Below are 22,566 nucleotides of genomic sequence, written 5' to 3' on the forward strand. Positions count from 1 at the left end.
TGTATGTATGCATGTATGTATGTGTGTCTATGTATGTATGTATGTATGTATGTATGTATGTATGTATGTATGTATGTATGTATGTATGTATGTATGTATGTATGTATGTATGTATGTATGTATGTATGTATGTATGTATGTATGTATGTACGTACCGTCTTTTCCAAAAGTAACCAGGCTGCATGTTTTGCTCCTCACTTGTATCAGAAAGCCAATAAGGATTCCCGCTTTAGCAAAACTACTTAAGGAGTGAAGACAGGTGCTCAACTTTGCATCGCAGAGATTTAAAGCTTCAGAAGTGGTATGAATCTGCTACCACATGACTGAGAAGCAGATCCTACAGCCTGTTTACTTTCGGCAAAGACGGTACGTACGTACGTATGTATGTATGTATGTATGTATGTATGTATGTATGTATGTATGTATGTATGTATGTATGTATGTATGTATGTATGTATGTATGTATGTATGTATGTATGTATGTATGTATGTATGTATGTATGTATGTATGTATGTATGTATGTATGTATGTATGTATGTATGTATGTATGTATGCATGCATGCATGCATGCATGTATGTATGTATGTATGTATGTATGTATGTATGTATGTATGTATGTATGTATGTATGTATGTACGTATGCATGCATGCATGCATGCATGCATGTATGTATTTATGTATGTATGTATGTATGTATGTATGTATGTATGTGGCGGCAGCAGTGACGTAGAAGTAGAGCATCCGCCTCGCATTCTAGAGGACCGTGGTTCGAATCCCGGTGCCGCGCAATTCTCCACCCGATTAAAAAGAATTCCGTGTGTCGATGGATTTGCATAAACAGGTTTGAGGTGTGAGCTGATGCCGGTGAGCACCTCCGGCAACGCACGCACTCCTTAGAACAGGAGCTGGCCACCTTGGCGCCGTAATTGGCCGCAACCTCCCATGTTATAAGTCCTATAAAACCCAGCCCTCAGTCACCAACGGCTGCGGAACAACTGACCACGGCGGCTGTCAAACCTGTGACGCAGCGGGGGTGCTAGAAATTTCTGGCTCAGCTGGACAGGCCGCCATTGGAAACCGACCCAGGCAACGTTTAATGCTAGAACCATGGTTACTGAGGCTGTATGTATGTACGTACGTACGTACGGGCGGACGGACGTACGGACGGGTGGACGGACGGACGGGTGGACGGGTGGACGGATGGATGGATGGATGGATGGATGGAATATAGGAGCGTCCCCTTTGAAACGGGGTGGTAGCAGCAGCTATCATGCTCATTTTTCTCCCTATATCCTAATTATTGATTTAGAATGGTTAAATAAACCATCATTCTATTTATTAAATTTTTGTTCCTACAATACTAACCTTATGCCACATCTCTGCATTTAAGCCACCAAACTTCCAGTCGTTTTTTGCTAGTTTCCACCGCCGGTTTATTCACCCGGCCACTGTTATCTCTAAAGCCCAGAGCTTCAGGAACAGTGATTGCGCCTGCATCAACTTCAGGATGGATACCATTACATTCGAGTATAATAATGTCAATTGTTTCACTGGAGTTTCCACATACAGCACATGCGTAATCTCCATTGTCAAATTTCTTTTTGTAGCTGCGTGTTCCAAGGCACCCTGATCTAGCTTCAAAAAGTAGGGCACTGCCTCTTGAGTTATCAAAGAAATCTTCTTTCCTTATCCGCATTTTCCACTTTCGGTATAATTCCACACTCTGTTTCTTTTCCATAGAATTTATCCAATTTTTACCTTCTGTGTTTTTCACCTGTTGCTTAATGCTCTTTATTTCTCCGTCCTTGTGACTGGCATACTTACTAGTTAGTTTCCTAGTTCTTTTCCTCCATTGTGAGTCAACGCTTTTTAAGTACAGGTATTTAAATACTTGGGAAAGGTTGAGGGCCGCCGGAGAAGGGGTAGGCAGCGAACGCGACGGTTAGATGGTATCCTCGAGGCACTGCAGATGAAGTTATGTGATGTTAGGAAGATAGTGAGAGACCGGAAAGCGTGGCGTGACATGGTCCATAGCGTCACGAAGAGTCGGACACGACTGAACGACTGAACTGAACTGATTTAAATACTTTAGCTGCCCATTTGTTACTGTCCAATTTCCTCACGCGTTCCTCATATAATATTTTACTCTGAGCTTCCCGTACTTCGAAAGATGCCCAGCCCATATCTCCCTGTACCGCCTCATTTGTAGTTTTGCCGTGGGCCCCTAGTGCTAATCCTCCAACGAATCTGATTTATTTCTAACGTCGACTGTACCTCTGATTTTAGGCACAAAACCGCATTTCCGAAAGTAAGTCCGGGCACCATAATTCCTTTCCAAATTATGGTGCCCAGTTCACTCCATGGAGTTTCGCCCCCTATCGGATGATGACGCATTGAACGATCGTTGCTTGTTGTATCCGTTGCGTCCTTGGACGTGCTGAACGACTGTTCAGAATGCAAAGAAACATTTCGGTTAGGCTTTGCCGTTATCGAGATATTTTAGGGCTGGCTAACCTAAAAGTTTATTGTTAATAAAAGCAGCGCGAACAGGAAGGCACAAGACAAGATAAAGGGCGGTGTATTAACAAGAGGCTACAGGAACACCGAAATAACTTGGAAAGTGGCAAGGACAAAGCCTTTCTAGTCTCCCTTTACCATTCCTGTGAAACAGTAAAGAAGGAGAAGTGTTGGACCAGATTAGAGTTTTGTATCGGCACAAAGAAAAGCTGACGAGAGAACTGATAGAAGCATATTTTATTTCAAGGGACATTAAGTGCCTCAGCAAGACTTCTCTTGCTCTTTCAAGGAAATAGATTTTTTTAAAGTGACTTTTTGTGTAGCAGATGAACCCAGGGGTTGTTACACGCGAAGGCATCGTTTTCGTCAAATTTGTGTTTGTCTGGGCCTTGGATTAAAAAGGCTTAGGCTGAGTTGTGAGTCAGAGCTTGTCCTGTAGCTTCCTTTTATCTTGTCTTTTCCTGTTCGCGCTGTTTATATTAAAAATATATGTTTACCAACTCGCCCAACAACGTATCTTGGTAAGCTCAGGGTCTACATAGCCTGCTTTGAAAGTGTTGGCCAGCGCTAACAACCTTCACTTAAGGAGCGGACAGCCTTGCCCGAGACTCATTATATGTGGCCGGGGCACGTGCTAAACACTGCTGCCATCCCCTTTTGCGTCACAGCAGGTATGTCGGATTCTGATCTGAGGTAAGCTTGTTGCGCGCTTCCCTGTAAGATGTTTTTTACTTTCAGAGTGAGGACAGCTTTTTCCTGTTTCCAGATTGGAAGTGTGCGTGAATAAACAGCATGGCTGCCCTTAGAGTTGATGCAATGAGGTGTTTCAGCGTGACAGGTCTCTAAGGGATATTCGCGGAAGACACACTTTGCACATTTAAGTTGATATCGGCAAGTCTGTGAGCCATTTTCATAGTTCTAGTATTTGAAGCAGCGTTCCGGATTAGGAATGTATGCTGTCAATTTCCTTTCCTGTACCCAACCCCCCATCCTCGGGTAGTGTGCAAGATCCAAATGAAAGGACTATGTGCCTGGTTGGTGTTTCCTTGTTTTACTTTCCGATTGTTATTCCATAAATGTTGGTGGCATTCTTGTATTTTATCCTTCTTCAAGTTATTCACTTTAGTACTTCGGGTCTTCATCTGAAATGACTCCACAAACTTTTTTTAATGGTAGTAGGTCGAGGATAGTTATCGGGCAATTTCTAAAGCATGACACTACCGAGAGTTTCTCAATTTAGTGGTCGTATAGAACGTCCAAAAACAGGTCGCCGCTTGGCAGCTTCTTTACCTTGCATCCCTGAAGTACTGCTTCTGTTGGAAGGAATGATGAAATCAGCCTAGATTTTTCGCTGTCTTCGGTATGCACTATGCGGAAACGTGGAAAGTTGGTGGCATGTTTGGAGAAATATGTTGTCGATTCATTGGTCCGCCCCCTTTTCCGGGAACAATCATTTGAGATTAGGGAGGGAGGGAGGCATAAATTATTTCCTTTTCGGCCAGGATGACGGCCACACACCGCGTGCCCAACAAAGAGACGGGACAGAACTAGCAAGAGCGTCTTTTTGATGCAAACAATACATCCTGACTATAACCAAATATGGCATACCGCAAGGTGGTTAGGAACACAAGTTTAAGTCTCGCTGCCTGAAAAAAAAAGTCGAGTGGCAGGGACATGACAGTTGTAAGAGAGAAGGTAGTAAAGTGAAATATGGTAGGGAGGATAGCAAAATGCTACTGCCGATTTCCACCGCTCTGATCAGGCCGGTGGTGCCGTCTATCGGAAGCGTAGGCTAAACTCTGTGTCGCCTTCGCGCTGAGGCCTTAAAGGTCCAAACTTTTGACATCGGCTCAAGCACTAGAATTCTAGAATTACCATCCCCCAAACACGGTGATGCCACGCACGGCTAAGCGGGGGCGCTCAGAGTTCGTGTTGTTTCAAAGTAAGCACTATCATCTGGTTTAAATAATGCCTGCTGCAGGCGTTCCTAAAGCTGTTTTTTTTATTTTCGTCTAGGCTGATTACGTTCAGTTTTTTTTTATGTATTGGCTGAAGACCCCAAAAATGATAACCAAAGTTGTAGAACAGCTTTCTACGCAATGTAACTCACCTGGTCCTTTTTGGAGAGTTTCGTAGAAAGATTGCGAAATATTGCGGTGGTAGCACCTCTATTGTGCAGCGCTCAAACTTAAAATGTATGAATAACGTCTGCTGCTGTGTGATCATGGCCACAGAACAGCGACATTGGTTTGCTTGTGTGGTAGGTCTCTGGGCGTCCAGCCTTCATCGCATGACGGAACACATGCATATTGCTGGCCGAGCGTTCCCTGTTTCAAGCAGAATCGAATAGATGTATTCTTTTCTTTCACAGTCCTGGACGCACTATCATTTCAGCGACCTTGTCCAGCAGTACTCACATGTGGTGTCATTCCACACGAAGCGGAAGCTTAAACAACTACAGCTATTATTCACGTCTTGTCGCCTCCCCGTGGCCACAGGCAGACTGCAGCTGAACTTCCTGACCTACCCACGCCTGAGAGCCGCACAATGGCGCTGCGCTAGGGCCTCGACACATGGCTTTTTTCATTAGGCATGGGCTGTTTTTGGCACCCAATGAAACCAACGCGATATATAACGTGTCAAACACGCATTTCTTCAGAGGTTTCTGAAGGTGCTCTACAAATTTGCGTGTAATGTTTGGTGTCTTTAGCTAATATCTTCAGACTATAGTAACAAACATATATTCGGTTAGTTGAGTGAACAAGAAATAGCATGGCTCAAACTAGGCTAATTCCAATAATGAAAATCTGGTTCCACTAGATCACTACGTGGTTTTCATTTTTAAATAATTGATCGAATCCCGGCCTCGGCGGCAGCTTTTCGATGGAGGCAAAAAGCAAGGCGCCCGTGTGCTGTGCGATGTCAGTGCCCGTTAAAGAACCCCGGGTGGTCGAAATTTCCGGAGTCCTCCACTACAGCGTCTCTCATAGCCTGAGTTGCTGTGGGATGTTAAATCCCACAAACCAAACCAAACTAAACCAATTTTTAAATAATTGACTGAAGTTGCCTGGCGAAACCTGTGTATCGCTCAGAACACAGTTTATAATATCTCTACTTTAACATTTCTGTGCTCTGGAGTGCTAACGCAGCTATGATGTAATCCACCTTCAGGTACATTAAACGTAGGCCACACTGTTACTGAAAATAGCAATATGGGGGCAGAATGTTATACACAGTTCAATGACAGCGCACTCACTAGTAGTTGACGGTGCTGGTTATGGCCACAATGTTGCCTTTTTCGTCCCAGTAGCACGTATGTGACGTTCCTCCTTTTTCTGTTTTGGGGTCCACGAGGCCGTAATAGCTCACATTTTCATGAGTCTTTGAATCGGTGATCTTGCTTCTCGCTGTCTTCGCCGCCTTTTCAGAACTCAGTTCTGCGGCTACCTGCGTTTACGAAGAAATTCAGAATGCATGTTGCCGATCACGGACACATGATGGAGTATTCCGAACCTATATTTTGACCTCGAACGCAAAATGAATGCATATTGCAACAAAATACATGACTCCAGAGACTACTATGTTAAAGTAATGCCCATGTGTGGATTGAAGTGCCAAATGAAGTAAATACAACAGACAACACAGACAGACATACCCCTCACCTCACAAAACTCCAGACGAAGCGGAAGAACACACTTTCCGCCGGCTACAAACAGACACTCTTGTTACACCATTTAAACTCCACCAATGGTAGCCCTCACTTTACACACCTGAGTGCCCAGGCTATGGAGAAATAGTTACGGCTTTTCACATATTGTGGGCGTGCCAATTAAATCCCTTTATCGATAAACTTCACAATCTCAATTTGTAGCAGGGGAAGGCCATTCTGCACAGCGAGGGCCCCGACCAACAACGATGACTGGTTCGCAGGGCCCACGCTGCAGCGCAGGACACAGAGCTATCGGAATAGGCGAACCACCCACAACTCCGAGAATTCCCGTGCACTGTATAAAGTTTTCAATCAATCAATTGTTCAATTGTTCACCACATTCCGTTAGTCTGGCTGGTGTTTCGAGTTTAACGTCTCAAAGCGACTCAGGCTATGAGACGCCGTAGTGGAAGGCCCCAGAAATTTGACTACGTGGAGTTATTAATGTGCACTGACATCGGACAGCACACGGCTGCGAAGCTTTTCGCCTCTACCGAAAAGCGGCCGCCAAGTCCGGGATTCGATCCCGCATCCTTGCGCACATCAGTCCAGCGCCCTAACCACTGCACCACACCTGTGGGGCTTTTCACCTCCTCTGAAATGCAGCCAGCACCTATAGGCATTGTAAGGGAAGGCGGTAAGCTATTTGTTGCTGTTGCTGTTACGACTGAAAGAAAAAGGAAAAAAAGTTCACGGGCTTGCTACTATAGTTCTGTAGCTGAACCACCTGCGTTGCCCCGTGCGAACAGATAATAATTGTTTCACAGGAAGGGAAAGGCGCAGTATCTGTCACACTTCTTTCTGTGGACACCTCAACCGCGCCTTAAGGGAAGGGAGGAAGGTGGGAGTGAAAGTGGAAAGAGAGAAAGAGGAGGAATAGTGGAGGACTGCGGAGTAAGTTCGACCACCTGGAATCTTTAACGTGCGCTGACATCGCACAGCACCCGGACGTCTCTCAGTTTCGCCTCCGTCGAAATGCAGGCGCCGCGGCGGTCCGGATCAAACCCGGATACTCATGCACAGTAGTCGAGCGTCTTACCATTGCACCACCACGGCGGTGCTCGTGAGAACAGATCAGAAAATAGAAAAGAAAGAAAAAGAAGAGAGAGAGAGAGAGACGCGTGCCGCAACAGCTGTCGTCCACCACACAAACGGTAGCGGATGCATTGACGGTCTACAACAGATGAAAATATGGCGGCAGGATAGCCACCGCCGCCAGCGGCAGTAACCTACCAGTCCCAGCCCTGTAGGGCCAGGAGCAGCCCCCCCCCCCCCCCCCCCCGAAGCTGTTATTTCGTTTTTGTTGTCGTTGTTGTGGCTGTAGGAAGACGGAAAACAAAATGCACGTGCCTGCTACTGGCTCTGTACCTGAGCCCCCTCCATGCTTTTTTATTTATTTATAGGAAGGGAAAGGCGCGGTAACTGTCTCACTTATTTTTTGTAGACACCTCAACCGCGCAGTAAGGGAAAGGAGGAAGGCGGGAGTGAAAGCGGAAAGAGAGAAAGAGAAGCCGTAGTGGAGGGCTACAGAGTAATTTCAACCACCTGGGGATCTTTAAATGATGATGATGATGATTATTAAACTTTAATTTCCACTGATTTAGGAGGCCCCCTACTCCCCGTTCCTGGCACGGAGGCCTGAGGAACGAGGGCTGGAACCTCCGCAACTAAGGACTGGCGAATATACATTGGTTATTCGCGGCCTCAGCCGCCATGCGGACGGCTTTTTGCTGGTCAGCGAGGACGTCGCTTCGCAGCAGGGTTACCCAGGCTTCTCTACTTTTAATGTTGTCCCTAGCGCCCGGAGACTTAAGGCATTCTCAAAGTATATGGTCGAGGGTCCCCCTCACTTCGCAGGCTTTATATTTATCATTTTTTCTCTCATCTACCTGGGTGTGAAACAACCAGACAGGGTTCGGGAAATTTCCGGCTTGTAATCGCAGCCAGGCTATGGCCTCTTTATTATTTAAGCTAGGATCCGGTGGCGGCATCAGACGTCTTGCTAATCCATAATTTTTGATTATTTCTTTATAGGTTTGCAAACGTTCGCCCATCGCCGGGCAGTCGGGCTGCTCCGCGTTTGTCCGGAAGTAGAGATCTCGGGCTAAATCATGGGCCGCCTCGTTGCCGGGTACGGACGTGTGTGCTGGGACCCAAATTAGGGTGATTTTGCAATCAATGTTAGCTGCAGCTGTTAGAACTTGGGCGGCTTCTTGCGAGACCCTGCCTTTTCCGATATTCCAGAGAGCAGTTTTACTGTCGCTAAAGATCAATCTAGCCTTCTTTCCGACGCAAGCGAGCGCTATCGCGACCTCTTCAGCCGTGTCTGTTTCCGCTTCGGATGGTGGCGGAGACGACTGGTGCGCCGCTACCATCGACTACCGCGGCGACTGCCGCCCCTGATCGGCCGCTGCCAGCGTCTACGTAGGCATTTTCTTTTACTCTGAATTCTTTTGCACTTTTAACCAGTGCTTCTGCTCTCCTCCCGTCTCTGCTTGTGGCATTCTGGGTGCATGTTGCGGGGGAGGGGACGGACAATGATGTTCGCGCGACATTGTGGTGGTAGGGCAACCCTGTCGGCTGTGCCCCTATCTATTTTTCGACCCACCCATTCTAAAATGGTTCGACCCGTGCTAGACCTACCTAATCTCTCATGTTGGGCGATTCTCACCGCTTCAGCAAGTTCCGTCCAGCTATTATGCACTCCCATTTCTATCAAGCGTTCCGTAGAAGAGGAGATGGGTAGACCCAGCGCCCTCTTGACGCAACGCCTGATGAGTGCGCCTATCTTATCTTTTTCATTGGTCCCGATATTGAGGAACGGTGTGGCATAGCATATTCGACTTATTATGTACGCCTGCATCAGTCTCAAGAGGCTTCTCTCTTTGAGGCCTCTGCCTTTGAATGCAATCCTCCTAAATATCCCTGTTACTTGCGTCGCGTCGGTAGTGTTTTTTTTATCGTTCCGTCGTTATATCAGTCCTGTTGAATAAAAAGTCCGAGGATTCTGATTTGCTGAACTTTTGGTACGGTTTTGCCATCGACCTTAATTTATACTTTAAAGTATCCCTTGCACATCATTGATTTTGGGTTATATATGAAAAGTTCGAATTTTTGCGGAGAGCACGAAAGACCCCTTTCGGCCACGTAGGACACAATGTTGTCGGCCGCCGCCTGTAGGCGTTCCTCTATGCTGCCGTTGCTGCCATTGTTCATCCAGAGATTAACGTCGTCCGCGTAAATGCTGAACTTTAGATCTTTTAGGACTTTAAGAGCGGCGGGAAGGCCTCTCATCACCACGTTAAAAAGGAAGGGGGAGAGCACCGAGCCTTGCGGCGTTCCTTTACTTCCGCTGACATCGCACAGCACACGGACGCCTCTTTGTTTCGCCTCCATTGAAACGCAGCCGCCGAGGTCGGGCTCGAACCCGGGTACTCCGGCACAGTAGCCGGGCGTCTTACCACTGCACCAACCCGGCGGGCCCCGTGCGGAAAGAAGAGAGAAAGTAAAGAAGAAACAAAAAGATGAGGGAGAGAGAGACGCATGCCGCAACAGCCATCATCCACTACCGAAGCGCTGGCGGGTGCAATGACGGCCTACAACCGATCTTCTGTGGAAGGCTAGCCCGCCGCCGCAATCGGCGGTGGTGAACTTCCTGTCCCAGCCCCATCACTGCCAGCATCAGCCACCCATCTACTCAATATATAAATAAACGATGTTTTGGGGTGGTGCAGTGGTAAGACGCCCGACTACTGTGCTAGAGTACCCGGGTTTGAACCCGACCTCGGCGGCTGCGTTTCGATGGAGGTGAAACGAAGAGGTGTCCGTGTGCTGTGCGAAGTCAGCGTTGTTGTTGTGGCTGTAGGAAGAAGGAAAAGAAAATGCACGAGCCTGCTACTGGCTCTGTAGCTGAGCCACCTCCGCTGCCTCCTGCAGATAGAAGAGAATATAGAGAAGAAAAAGCAAGAGGGAAAGAAAGACGCGCGCCGCAACAACAGCCGTCGTCCACCACCAGCGGTGGCGTGTGCAATGACGGCCTACAACAGATAAAAATTCGGTGCCAGGCCAGCCCCCGCCGCAATCAGCGGTGACCACCTGCATCAGCCCTATCAGGGCAGAACTCTTGAAGTCAGCGCACGTTAAAGATCCCCAGGTGGTCGAAATAACTATGCAGCTCACAACTACAGCTCCTCTTTCCCCCAGGAGGTCGAAATAACTCCGCAGCCCTCAACTACAGCTCCTCTTTTTCTCTTTCCACTTTCGCTTCCACCTTCCTTTATTCCCTTATGGCGCTGTTGAGGTACCCATAGCAAACAAGCGAGACAGTTACCGTGCCTTTCCCTTCCTATAAATCAATCAATCTAAATACGATACAACATATATTTTGTCATTTGAGCCCCCAAAGTTTGACGGTGTGACTCCTCTACCAAAGTTAGTGCATATTTAGACTAGCAATTTTACGCCTACGAAACCAACTTATCATTAGAGACCACTCCGGTCATTCTGGCACCATTAATAAGGTCACAATGTTAGCGTAATGACATATTTACGATAATACAAATTTGAGCTCACCACCGACTAGCGTTCGATTGAAAAGATTAGCTGTCCAAAGCGGTTCATCAATGAGTGGTACCGCCGGGGTGGTGCAGTGGTAAGACGCCCGACTATTGTGGCGGAGTACCCGGGTTCGATCCTGACCTCGGCGGCTGCGTTTCGATGGAGCCGAAACGAACAGGTGTTCGTGTGCTGTACGATGGCAGCGCGCGTTAAAGGTCCCCAGATGGTCGAAATTACTTCGTAACCCACCACTATGGCTCCTCTTTCTCTCTACCCACTTTCACTCCCACCTTCTTCTCTTCCCTTACGGCGCGGTTCAGGTGTCCACCGAAACAAGAGTGACAGATACTACCTTTTTCCCTTCCTGTGAACCAATTAATATTATTATTATTATGTTTGAATTTCACTCCTAGATTCCAAATTCCTAGATTCCAATAAGACGCAGCTGGTGGCATCTTCTGAGCCGTAGGGAAGCTGGTTCTACCTATCCCGAAGACATTAGGGCCATTTGTTTAACCTACATCAGCTACACCAGTGTAGAAAATCTCCTATACCTACAATGGATTTTTGCTGCACTGGTGTAGCTGGTGCAGGTTAAACAAATGGCCCTATTGCCTTGCGTGCGGCTGCCCCTCTACGTACGAATGAAGCGCGGAGAGCTAAGCTCGTGTCGGAGAAACCTGAAGTGCGTGAACAACGTCTCGCGAAGAGACGGAATGAAAAGGCGGAACGCAAGTAACGAGTGGCTGCGTTCTCAACCACGTCGCGGATACAAAAAGGCAGTCTCGTTGACAGTGAAATTGTCATGGAAGGTGTCTCTGGGGCTCCGGGGATGTATATGGAACAGACAGAATATAGTTGAAATGTGCATTCGGCCTTGCAGCTTTCGTTATGTATATTTTCACAACATGCTGTACACCTGTCAATGTGACCATGCCTCTGAAGACACAACCAGCCGTGCAAGCAGAAACTAGTTTTCGTCCATCCCCGTGAGCCGTCCAGCTTCCGCGGCAGACGCGGAAAACTTGCTCGACATTTTCGATTGTGTGGCAGCATTAAACGCTTGGGACGACTGAGAAAAGTTGAGGCAAGTGTATTTTGCACTTCAGGGATCTGTGCGCATCTGCTTTAGAACTGTGAAGCTTCTTTGCATGATTGGGACACTTTTACGACGGAGCCTCTAAAGGCGTTTGATGTGTCCGGAGAAAACCGAGCGCAGTATTTCCTTTATTCGAGGAACCAACTTCCAATTGAGTCCATCCCTGCTTACGTTGAAGAGATGAAGCGTCTCTTCCGACGCGCCGATCCCGATTTGACCGAGGAGAATAAGGCCCAATTCCTGATGCGCGGTGTAAAAGATCAACTTCTTGTGGGTATAGTATGCCAGCCGCCAAACACTGTGACGGAATTCTGCCGCGAAGGAGCGAGTATAGAGAAGACCTTGGAAAAAAAGAACCGCAGTACAACCGTTAAATCCGTCTTCACCACAAGACACTAGGCAGTCTCGCCTACAAGCGGAGGCAGCCCGCGAGACCTTATCCGTGAGGTCGTTCGAGAAGACCTGCACCGACTGCTTCTATAATCCGAACAAACCTCAAGTAGCGACCTTGCGGACGTTGTCCGGAAAGACGTCAGCAGGCACTGGATGTTCCTCAGGCGACGGCTCCGACGCTACAGCCCACAGAGAACTTCGCTGCCGCGTTATGCTCTCTTGCGCTGCAACGAAACCCTCCAAGCACCCCTCGACGCGGACAATCAACTCGAACGCCGCCACTTGGCCCCCACCCGGCAAGTTTAGGAATGACACTCAAGGCCCAGGGAATGCGACAGGTGGAGGCTTCTAGCAACCGAAGCTACCTCCATTGTGGTGAGGCTGGACACACACCCCGTCACTGTCCGTACAGGCGTATCGGCCTGCGTGGTTCCACCATCGATGCCCCACGATCCAGTCCTGGCGAGCGACCACAGGAAATAGACGACTTGAGGGCACTCGTCACCAAGTTGTCTGTCAGGCTTCCCATCGCCGTTGAGGTCCCGCTATGCGTCGCTGGGACGAAGCTGCGTCTAAGCAAGGTCCGCTAACCCATGCAGGGGAAACTAACGAGAGCAACCTTTAACGGTGAGGTTGCTTCACGGCGAAAACACGGACATCCTCCGCCGCCAACGGCAAGTGACGACGACGCAGCCATTAAATTGCCACTCCACACGACGACAAAGTCGACGAGAACACGACCAGACTTCTAGCTGACACAGCCGCCCAGCGAAGTGACAACTGTGTGTTCCGGCCTCGACCTAAGCACACAATGAAGTAGAGATTGAGGACCGGAACCATCAAGCAATACGAGGACGCAAGCAAGTGACCTCGAAGCTGCTGTCGACAGTCGCACGGTTACCGCCTTAGTGGACACCGGAGCCGACTGTTCTGTTATGAGTGGAGCGTTCGCCGCCCAGCTCGAGAGTATGACGACCACGTGGGACGGCCCGCTAATCCGCACCGCTAGTGGTAACCTTTTACGCCTTCCGGAGGATGCACCACAAGAGTGACAGTAAATGGACGTACCTATATATCCTACGAGCAGCGTGGTCCTACAGAACTGCTTGCGAGACATTATCCTGGTTCTGGATTTTCTCAGTGAACATCGAGCGATCATCGACCTTCGAGCAAAGCTCATCAAGCAACGCCATACATACTACGACTTCAACGCAATCTACCGCTGTGTACATCCTGGATGAAAAAATTCACTGTGCCGACCCAATCAGCGACCTAGTCTGGGGCAGCATTATTTAATTTCTTATTACGCCTTTTGCATATGCAAACCCTAAATAATCATCGCGGTTGATATGCAGCTATCAGTGAACAGTTCGGCAGGCGGCGCAACGTGCTTTGAGTTATGCTAGAGCGAACTTGCTATGCTTATGTGGAAAGACGAATTTATTCCCTGCACTTTTCCATTGCAGACTCATCAGTTGCAGATATGAAAGTGCGACATAAGGTCAGAAGATGTGCAGCGATTGTTGATTGTATTTACCGCATGTGCTCACAGCTAGAGCATACGCAAAGAGCAATAATGCAAAATAAACTTTCAATAGCTTTCATTTCAATAAAATTTTAAAAAGGCTTAGTTGTTCTTAAATCCTGATTCAATTTAGCTGGGACACCGCATGCGTATAAGACACTTCGCCTTTGCAACTTTGCATAAACAAATCCTCATTAAGGAGCACATCTAACTCCTGTATCATGGCACACAGGACCTATTCATAACTCCGATAACTCCTAATATATATCCCACATGCGATATACAGGAGTAAAAGGAGTCTGTCAACGAGAAACACGACCTATATGCATATTCTGAGCGTCCTCCTAGTAGTAGTCCTACATGCTTCTTTATGGGTTCTTTATGCCCCGTTTCGGCTCCTTCATACCCCTATATTATTTTGTACAGGACGTATTAAAATCGCAAATAGTTTTTTTTAAACAGGGAAGCTAAATTGGTATCTGACACTTCAGAAAAATACCTTCTCAGGAAGATTACTATGAATCATTAATTTCAACCTATTTTCCATACAAAGCTTGACTGAATAAAACACCGATGTATCTAAACACCGCCCCGCGAAAACAAAGTTACACAAAAATTTGTTTTCCAGCTTTTCCCCTGCGGCGCCACTCAACGTACAGCAGCTGCGAAATCTAGCCAATGGGTAAAAGTAGGAGAAGAGGATAAGAAGGCTGTGAAAGTTTGGATCGGGCGTGTTCGCCATGCATCTTGAAAATAATGGACTCACTGACCCAACGAACCGTTTAAGACCGGTTCGAACCTCGGGTGACTAGCTCTTAGACCACGCCATCATATGATACATCAGCAATCTTGAATTCGGAGCTGCCGAAAGACCGTCATAAATCGCCAAACGTGAGAAGAGCTAAATTTCTTAACGCATTTGCATGTTTGGAAATATGGGAATGACTTTACGTATGCACATCGTTAGATGTGGGACCCTCGGTTCGGCTGTCACTGTGGTCGATCTCCTCATATCCCGTCGAGAAGAGATGGTGAGCAGTGGGAGGTTTGGAGGAATGGGCACAGGCTTACGCAGAGAAGAGAATACATGAGAGTTATATACACGTTTACAAAAGTACAGGAAAGTCAAATGAGAGGTATATTGGAAGCGTAAAATAGAGCGTATTGAAAGGCACCCGTGGGCTATTTAAATATTGTCCGTCGTGCCCGGAGTTGGGGACTTCAACTGCTTCCTGATCGTCCAATAGCCTTCGCGTCACTTGTTAGGCTTCACTCACTACGTGATTTATCACACACATCCTCGCACACCAATGTTGCAGAGTGCACACCTGTCCAGGAGTCGCATGTTAGGCCCGGTCGATATCTCGGAGAGGATGTTGTGGCTTCTTGCAGTCACGGGCCGCAATTCAGACTTGGGTCTGGCTGGTCGCATCGAATTCACAGTCCGAGGCCTCAGAAAGGAGAATGAGAGTCCGGCAGAACACCACCTTGTTTTGTGACACAACACTAGTGTAATTCCTCGACCGGAGGTCGAGTCGGCGTTCTCACCGTGCAACCATACAGCTCGCCCACAGAACCTTCGCTGAGCCGATCACGCCATACGTGTTCATCATCAGCCTCCCGCCGTGATCAAAGCCGTGAAAACCAAGGCACCGACCGGCATTCGCGTAGAAATGGTTGTCTGGCGCGCGGCAAAATACCGAAGTGTTGTCTTACACCGCCGTGTTTTACCGACAAACAAGCTAGCTGTGCACGGAGCCGCCGCCGCCGCCACGTCGACACCACTCGTGTGGAGCATCCGGCTACGTGGAAAGGAGCTTAGCCTTCGATCTTAACAATATGTACTTAAAATATCTGCCCATCTGTAGTTGAATTTAAACACGTTGCATTTTGAGTCCGCTTGGGAATTTCTACTTAGCTCTTATAAATTTAGGTTGTATTTTAAAAGAAAAACGTAAGCCAGTATTCATGTACATGTGTTGTATTGGGGGTTTTGGCGCATAACCAGCAAGGCTATCATGCATCAAGAACAAGGTTGCTTGTTTCTACTTTCCGCAAAGGACTAATCTATTTTAATAGCTTGTTAGGAGAACTGCTTCTTTTAGGAATCCAAGAATATGTGGAATTTTCATCAGTGCATTCTCTCCCAAAAGCAGGCTTGATTAAAAAAGGGTCTGTTCATTGTAAAACGATGCAAAATATTTCCTAATTCCTCTACGTTGGTGCATGGCAGTAAAGTATGATTTACTATTAGTTCACGTCCACACCCTTTGCATAGAGATTTCTTTTCTTAAGGATGCGTGCGTCCGACGTGAAGCCGACAAAAATGACACCAAAAAAAGTGTTTCTGGTGGCTGCAAGGTTTTCATTTCTGGACAACTAGTTTCACAAAGTAATTTTTTGTTAACTGCATTGTTCCATGAAGCCTGGAATTTCAATCTCAGTTTCCCTGCATGATTTTTGCTAACATCTCTATGAGGCATGTTGACTAGTTGTATTTCAGCATTACGGGCTGCTGCGGCACATGTGTCAGCTCTCTCGCTGCCACGGATTTCGACATGGCTTGGCCCCAAGCAAACCTTAATTGACTGCCTCTTTGTTTCTGTATATATGACATTTGTAAAGATCAAGATATACATGCGAAGATCAAGTACGTGCAAAGATGAGCAAGAAGCTTCCGCGCGCAAACGCCAGTGACATCGCTATCGGTGTGTGCTCTGGACCTGCTCGTACGCGTGTTCCTAGCGTGCTTCTTGATTGCGCCCAAGTACCTCTAATAAACCCCCATCCTACATTATGTATTATGCCTTCAATGAAAGATTCCCTAGCAATTCTGTGATGCACTGCTCTGATTACGCTGAGGTAATTTGTATAGACGATGATGTTTCCAAAACGTTTCTGTAATACTTTTTGATAGCCATAGAAACGGCATGATATTCAGCGTTTAAAGCCAATGCACTCTGGCAACCTAGTATTTATTCCCATTTCTCTTGTATTACAGCGTTTGCAGTGTAACGCGCTGTCTTAGAACCATCTTAGAATTAGAAATATAGAATGCTGTATTATTTTTGTATTTTCCTTGGTGTCAAGAGCTCTTGTACTATGTGTTCATGCGGTGTTTGTTTATGAAAGTGGGTTAATGCGAAGTCGCATACAGAGGGGAATTGGTGCCAGAGTGGCAGTGGGCTGGCATGCCTGTTCAAAACGGAGGATTAGTGGCTTGTTCACTTGGGGTTCGTTGTTAGAGAGTTTTAGATGGGCAGCTTGTGACTATGAGGTATCATAGGTGTTGTGGTAAAGCCCTTTTTATCAGTGCATATGTGCGTATACACATTGTTCTCCACACTTTAAGGGCTCTTCGTTTGAGTCAATATAAATGCTATTTATGGGAGATGTTCTGTATGCGCATGTTGAAAGGCGCAATCTCATGCTGTGCACTGTATCCAAGCGTTTCAGAACGAGGGTCTCGTTGAACCGGTGCACAATGCTTCTATGAACTAGGGTAGAACGTGTTACAGATTGATAGATGTGTAGAAGGCATGTCCTGCCGGAGCTTTGTTATTTTTTACAGTACTTTCAGTATGTTTAATGACTGAGATCCTTTCTTTTTGATGGCGTTTATGTGCGGTAAAAATGTTCTTTTTCTCAGTAATATATGCTCATTTTATTACAGGTATTATGGTTTTTTTTTTTTTTAAGTGTAGGCTTCAGGCAATATAGAAGCCTCGTTTGAGGGAGAACAGTACCGCCACTGATTTCTGTGGAGAGAACTGGAACCCGTTTTTATCTGCTCACATAGCTAGTCTATTCATGATTAACTGCCCTTGCCGCTCGCAAATCGTTGTGCTAAAGAATGTACATACAATCTGGAGATCATCATTCTAAATTTAGTAAGTACATATTAGAATTTGCTATATGTTTGACTATTGAATTAAGCATTACCACAGAGTAGTACTAAAAATACACCCTTGGGAAACTCCGTTCACTAGAATAAAGCTCCAGGGAAGGAATTTGCTATATGTTTGGCTATTGAATTAAGCATTACCACAGAGTAGTACTAAAAATACACCCTTGGGAAACTCCGTTCACTTAAATAAAGCTCCAGGGAAGGCTTGAGCCCAAGTGTTCTTTAAATTAATGGGTTGATAGTAACTCATTCAGGAAATTTGTCATCCAGTCTGAAATACCCAGATCTGCTGGGTTAGGTAGAACGTCAAACCTCATCGTTTTTTCATACGCTTCTTCCCTCTCAAAGAAGACGGCAAGACAGTGCTTACCGGACAGCATTTTCAAGGCTAAGATGATGATTGGTCGTGGTGAATGCTTTTAAAACCACACTGATGAATATTTACGTCATTCTAAAATAAAGGTTAATCTAATGTTTAAAACACTTGAAAAGATTTCGCGAGGTTAACTCGTAAAGGCTATAAGCCGGTAGTTAAAAGGGGAAGTTGGTGGCTTTCCAGGTTTAAGAAAGGGAACTGTAAAAGCTGTTTTCCACGCTTTTGGTACCTTTCCTAGCATGAATATTTCGTTAAAAGAATTTAAAAATGTACGTTCAGCGCAATCGGAGCAATGGGCCAGCATTTCATAACGTATTCTGTCGGGCTCTGGGGCAAGCTTTTTTCCGGCAGACTGCGCTTTATTGCTTTCATGGACAGTAATGTGGCTGTTACAAGATTCCTTCGTGAAACCAGTTGTTGGAACTATGTGCTTTTCAGCGTTATTTTGACATTTTAAAATTTTATGTATGTAGTGACAAGAACAAGAAACTGCCGAAGAGTGTTCTCCTAATATATTTGCTTCCTCCTGTACAGTTGTTTGAGTACCGTGTGCGGTTAAAAGAGGAAATGTAAATGATGCGAAGGTGTCATCTAGGTTCTGCCCTTGCCTGACATTTTTAGGTGCAGTTAAGCTGTTAATAAATGATACGCAGCTTTTCCATACACTTTTTACCGGCACTTTGTAGCATATGTCGCACTTATGCTATTGCTTTCTTGACCTTTATTAGGTTGTCATAGGTTGGGTACCTCCTAAAAATTCCCCAAGCTTTATTTTGCTCCTCTCTTGCTTTCCTGCATTTTTTAAAATGCCAACCATCGTGGTTGCACTACACTATTCCGCAAGATTAAGGGATGGCGATTTCTTCTATACCAAGAATACAATTTGTGGGCTTTTCGTTTAGTTCATCAACGTTCAAGGTCCACGGAAACGGCCCCCAAGAAGCCACTGATAAAAGTGTTCAGTGTGTAGAACACATCCTTTTGAGAATTAACGCAAAGTATAACTCCTTGGAACAAAGCCAGCAATTTATTAATAATGTTTAAAAACAGCGTTTTTATTTTTAATTTCGCAGGCAGAGAAAATGTCGCTTGGCGGTGTCGCATGGAACTATTTCCTCAACCCGTCACGTCACGGTCGAGTTGACTGGCAAGGCTTGCTAGAAGCTGAATAGCTGCCATTCGCTGCGGCCACTGCAGCCATGACGTCACTGACACACTTCCGGTAGCTGCGAACGTCGTCTGCTCGCGCACTGCTCGAACTCTGTGAGGGCTGTTACACAGCTCGCCGCCCTTATCGGTTAGGTGGCCATTGCCCATTAAGTACAACAACCGAAGCGGCGCAGGGATCGGCAGAATGTAGTTGCACCTACAAATATCTTATTTATATAACGTGGTTTAAGGAGTACCGGAGTGTCGTCCGACGAGGCGTCAACAGCACGGTCAAGCACCGCACCATGGCAGCACCTCCTCGACCGCCGTAAACACCGCCGCTGTGGCCCCTCCTCCCGCATACCGCTCACGAACGACACGGCGGGTCGTTCGCACCGATGTCCGAAATAAAGCGTGCTAAAATTTGTTGGCGTCTGGAATACTGAGCCGAATATCAAGTATGAAGCCGTTGTGAGGATAGCAGACCAGCAGCAAACTGCTGGTAAGAGCTATAGCCGTGATACAAGCCAGTTTCTGCTCAAGCCAGCTGCCGCTGGTGCATTTCGGCTGATCCGATCTGCTCGTACTAGCTCTGCGATTAATGCGCCGGCAGAGTTAATCCTATAATCATTTTACTATGGCAGGATAGGATTCACTATAAGGCAGTTTCATAAGTAGACGATTTACGACAGCGTTGATCATGTTCCAAAGCGTCGACCACCGCGGCTTCGAAGCGAAACAAATTAGGCCTAGCGACGACTAGGGACGGCCACGCACGGCGCAGTCGTTCGCCGCGCACGCGCGCCCCACCCCCGCGGTAATTGTGTAACGTACCTCAGCCTGCTCGCGGCATCCCGTGCTGCAAGCGTTGCAAACTCGTGTACTTTCATAGCTAAGGCCGAGCATTTTTTGACGTTCTGCTCAGCAACAAGCCGTTCAAACGATACTGCAGTCAAGACAGGGCTTCAGTATGCAGTCGCTGCGCTGTCGGCCGTAATCGAAGACGTCGGGCGGCACCATATTCTATACATCGATCTTTAAACGTGATACAGTGGGCAAATGAATAACTTTGTGAAGCAGACCCGCTCGTACGTTTCGCGCACTCGGGCGCCGACGAGTAGCTTCCGTCAACAGACGCCGTCATAACCTCGGTTAACGACGCAAACCGAGGTCGTCAAGCTCGGTTTGCGATAACCGCGGTTAGTGGTGTAACTATGGTTCGGTCCGCCGTGTAACATAGGGTAACCACGGGTTCGCGGTTACACTAACCGTCGCTGCGCGAACTGGCGAACTCCTCAGGCGTGTGCACGAGCGAGGACGGGCTGACGCGAGCAACGCGAGTACGCCAGCGAGCGAGCGCGCGGCAACCGGAAGTTCGTCGAAGTGACGTATGTCTGGGCGGGGCTTTGAACTTGCTTGTATTCTTTTATTTTTTTTATGGCTCCCTTCGGCGTACGAGTTGATAGAGAAAATTGGAAGGCTCATTTTTAATCGCCGATATCTCTGGTGTTGCAGAAGCTAGATCGAAAATTTTTGCGGGAGAATGATGGGTGGTTCAATATCTATCAGTGTTATGGCGTTGTTTACCCTTCTTGGTGACCCCTTTCAGTGGACCTTTAAGTTTATTTAATATATTTAGTGCAAACTAGATTTTCTTTAGAATTTACCCAATCTGCTAACTGCAGCTTGCAACTGAGTGATTCGTTGGAATGACTGCGGTGATGATGATAGATTTATAAAACTGGCAAGGGATCATGCACGTATGGATTATCTAAAACATTTGAAGTAAAATCGCTAAAAACAGATTGTGAATTATATGGCAGGTGTAAACAGCTCATTTTGCCGGTTGATGCAGAGCAGTACGTGGATTTACCAGAATTCAGCAAACAAACGTGATACGAAAGTATAAAGTAGAAAATCAGAATGTGCGTCAAAAATTCACCGGTGGTCGAAATTACTCCGCAGCCCAGTACTACGACACTCCTTCCTATCTTTCCGCTTTCACTCCCACCTTCCTGCAGTCCCTAACGCAGCGGTTTATGTGTCTACGAACCACGTGTGACTAATAGAGCGCCTTTCCTTTTATAGGAACAAATTATTATTGTTGTTGTTATTATTATTATTATTAATAAAATCCCCAACTATGGTTTTAGGTTTTGGCTTGAAAGGTCTTCCAACTCTTGTAAATTATTTTCAGATGTGGTTCTATGTATATAGAGCATACTTCAGTGGTCTAATATGTCAGGAGGGTGGCTGCTACAGATACAAATCTGATTTTCAGTTTTAGTTACGAGCTGCGATGCCTCTTTGAACGGCGAAAGCTACCCCTTCTTGGATGGTCATGGCTAAAGACGTATTTTTGAAGCACACTGGTATGCTTCGGGCCTAAACTTGTTTCCTGCAAGCACAGGTCTAGAGGAGAAAATTACCCAAAACGTCCTTATTGTCTGTTAACGTATTTAAAATTGTGCAATTTCAATGAATTACGAATGCCATCTTGTACATGAAAAAAAAAAATTAAGTTTTTTCTTTGCCTGTGATCCCGGCCTTGTCTTGTTTTGGTCAGTCCAAGAAGTTCCGCCGTCTCTGCGACGACAAGGAGCTCCCTTGGGTCGTGTGAAGTGTGTGATCAGAAAAGCATGACATGCGTGCATGATGGACGTGGATATTTGCATTAGACGTCGCCTTGTGGACACAGGTGTTGGGGCCCGCTGGCCCTGAGGGCTGCGTGGCCTGTTTGAAAGGTAGTGGGGTAGCATGAGCTGCTTCCACCTGGGGCAAATGGTCCTGCCACAACTCCGCTGTCTGCGGCCTGTGCGGAATCGAACATGCATGCACATGCATCGCCCCATACATGCGCATGCAAGTTCGTCTTCGGAGTTAGAGAATGTCTTCGAGCTATGGATACGTGTTCTAGCTTTTCTATACGAGATATCTTTTGTAGATTTCAGTGTAATTATATATTTCTGTTTTATTCCAAGAAGGACAAGACCTAGGATATACCGGGTGCTCACATTCACAGTTAGCACAGCGTGGTGCTTCTGTACAGTTTTCTGGGCTATGGCCTTTGTCATAATATTTTGGTCTGGTAGCCGCGGCAACTTTCATTTCCGTGACCATATCCCTAGCAGTTGTAACATCGACGCGGGTTCGGTATGTAAGGACGGGGACAACTCTTTTGTGTAGCCCACCGCAATTGATTCTGTGAGCGTAACCCCGCCGGGGTGGCGCAGTGGTTACGGCGCTGGACTACTGTTCCCAAGGACGTGGGATCGAATCCCGGCCTCGGCGGCAGCTTTTAGATGGAGGCGAAAAGCAAGGCGCCCGTGTGCT

General features: G+C 46.8%; 1 protein-coding gene across 1 annotated transcript in view; it reads right to left on the reverse strand.

The window, feature by feature from the left end:
* Positions 1 to 22,566, reverse strand: part of LOC146195062 (scoloptoxin SSD14-like) — a 100,991-nt gene that overhangs the window by 18,049 nt on the left and 60,376 nt on the right. The window contains exon 9 of the mRNA XM_084596710.1: positions 5,775 to 5,965. Coding sequence (XP_084452836.1) covers positions 5,775 to 5,965 — 191 coding nt within the window. The remainder of the gene's footprint in view (positions 1 to 5,774; positions 5,966 to 22,566) is intronic.

Source organism: Amblyomma maculatum, chromosome 3 (genome assembly GCF_055883805.1).
Source record: "Amblyomma maculatum isolate TAMU_Amacu chromosome 3, ASM5588380v1, whole genome shotgun sequence".
Classification (NCBI taxonomy): Eukaryota; Metazoa; Arthropoda; class Arachnida; order Ixodida; family Ixodidae; genus Amblyomma; species Amblyomma maculatum.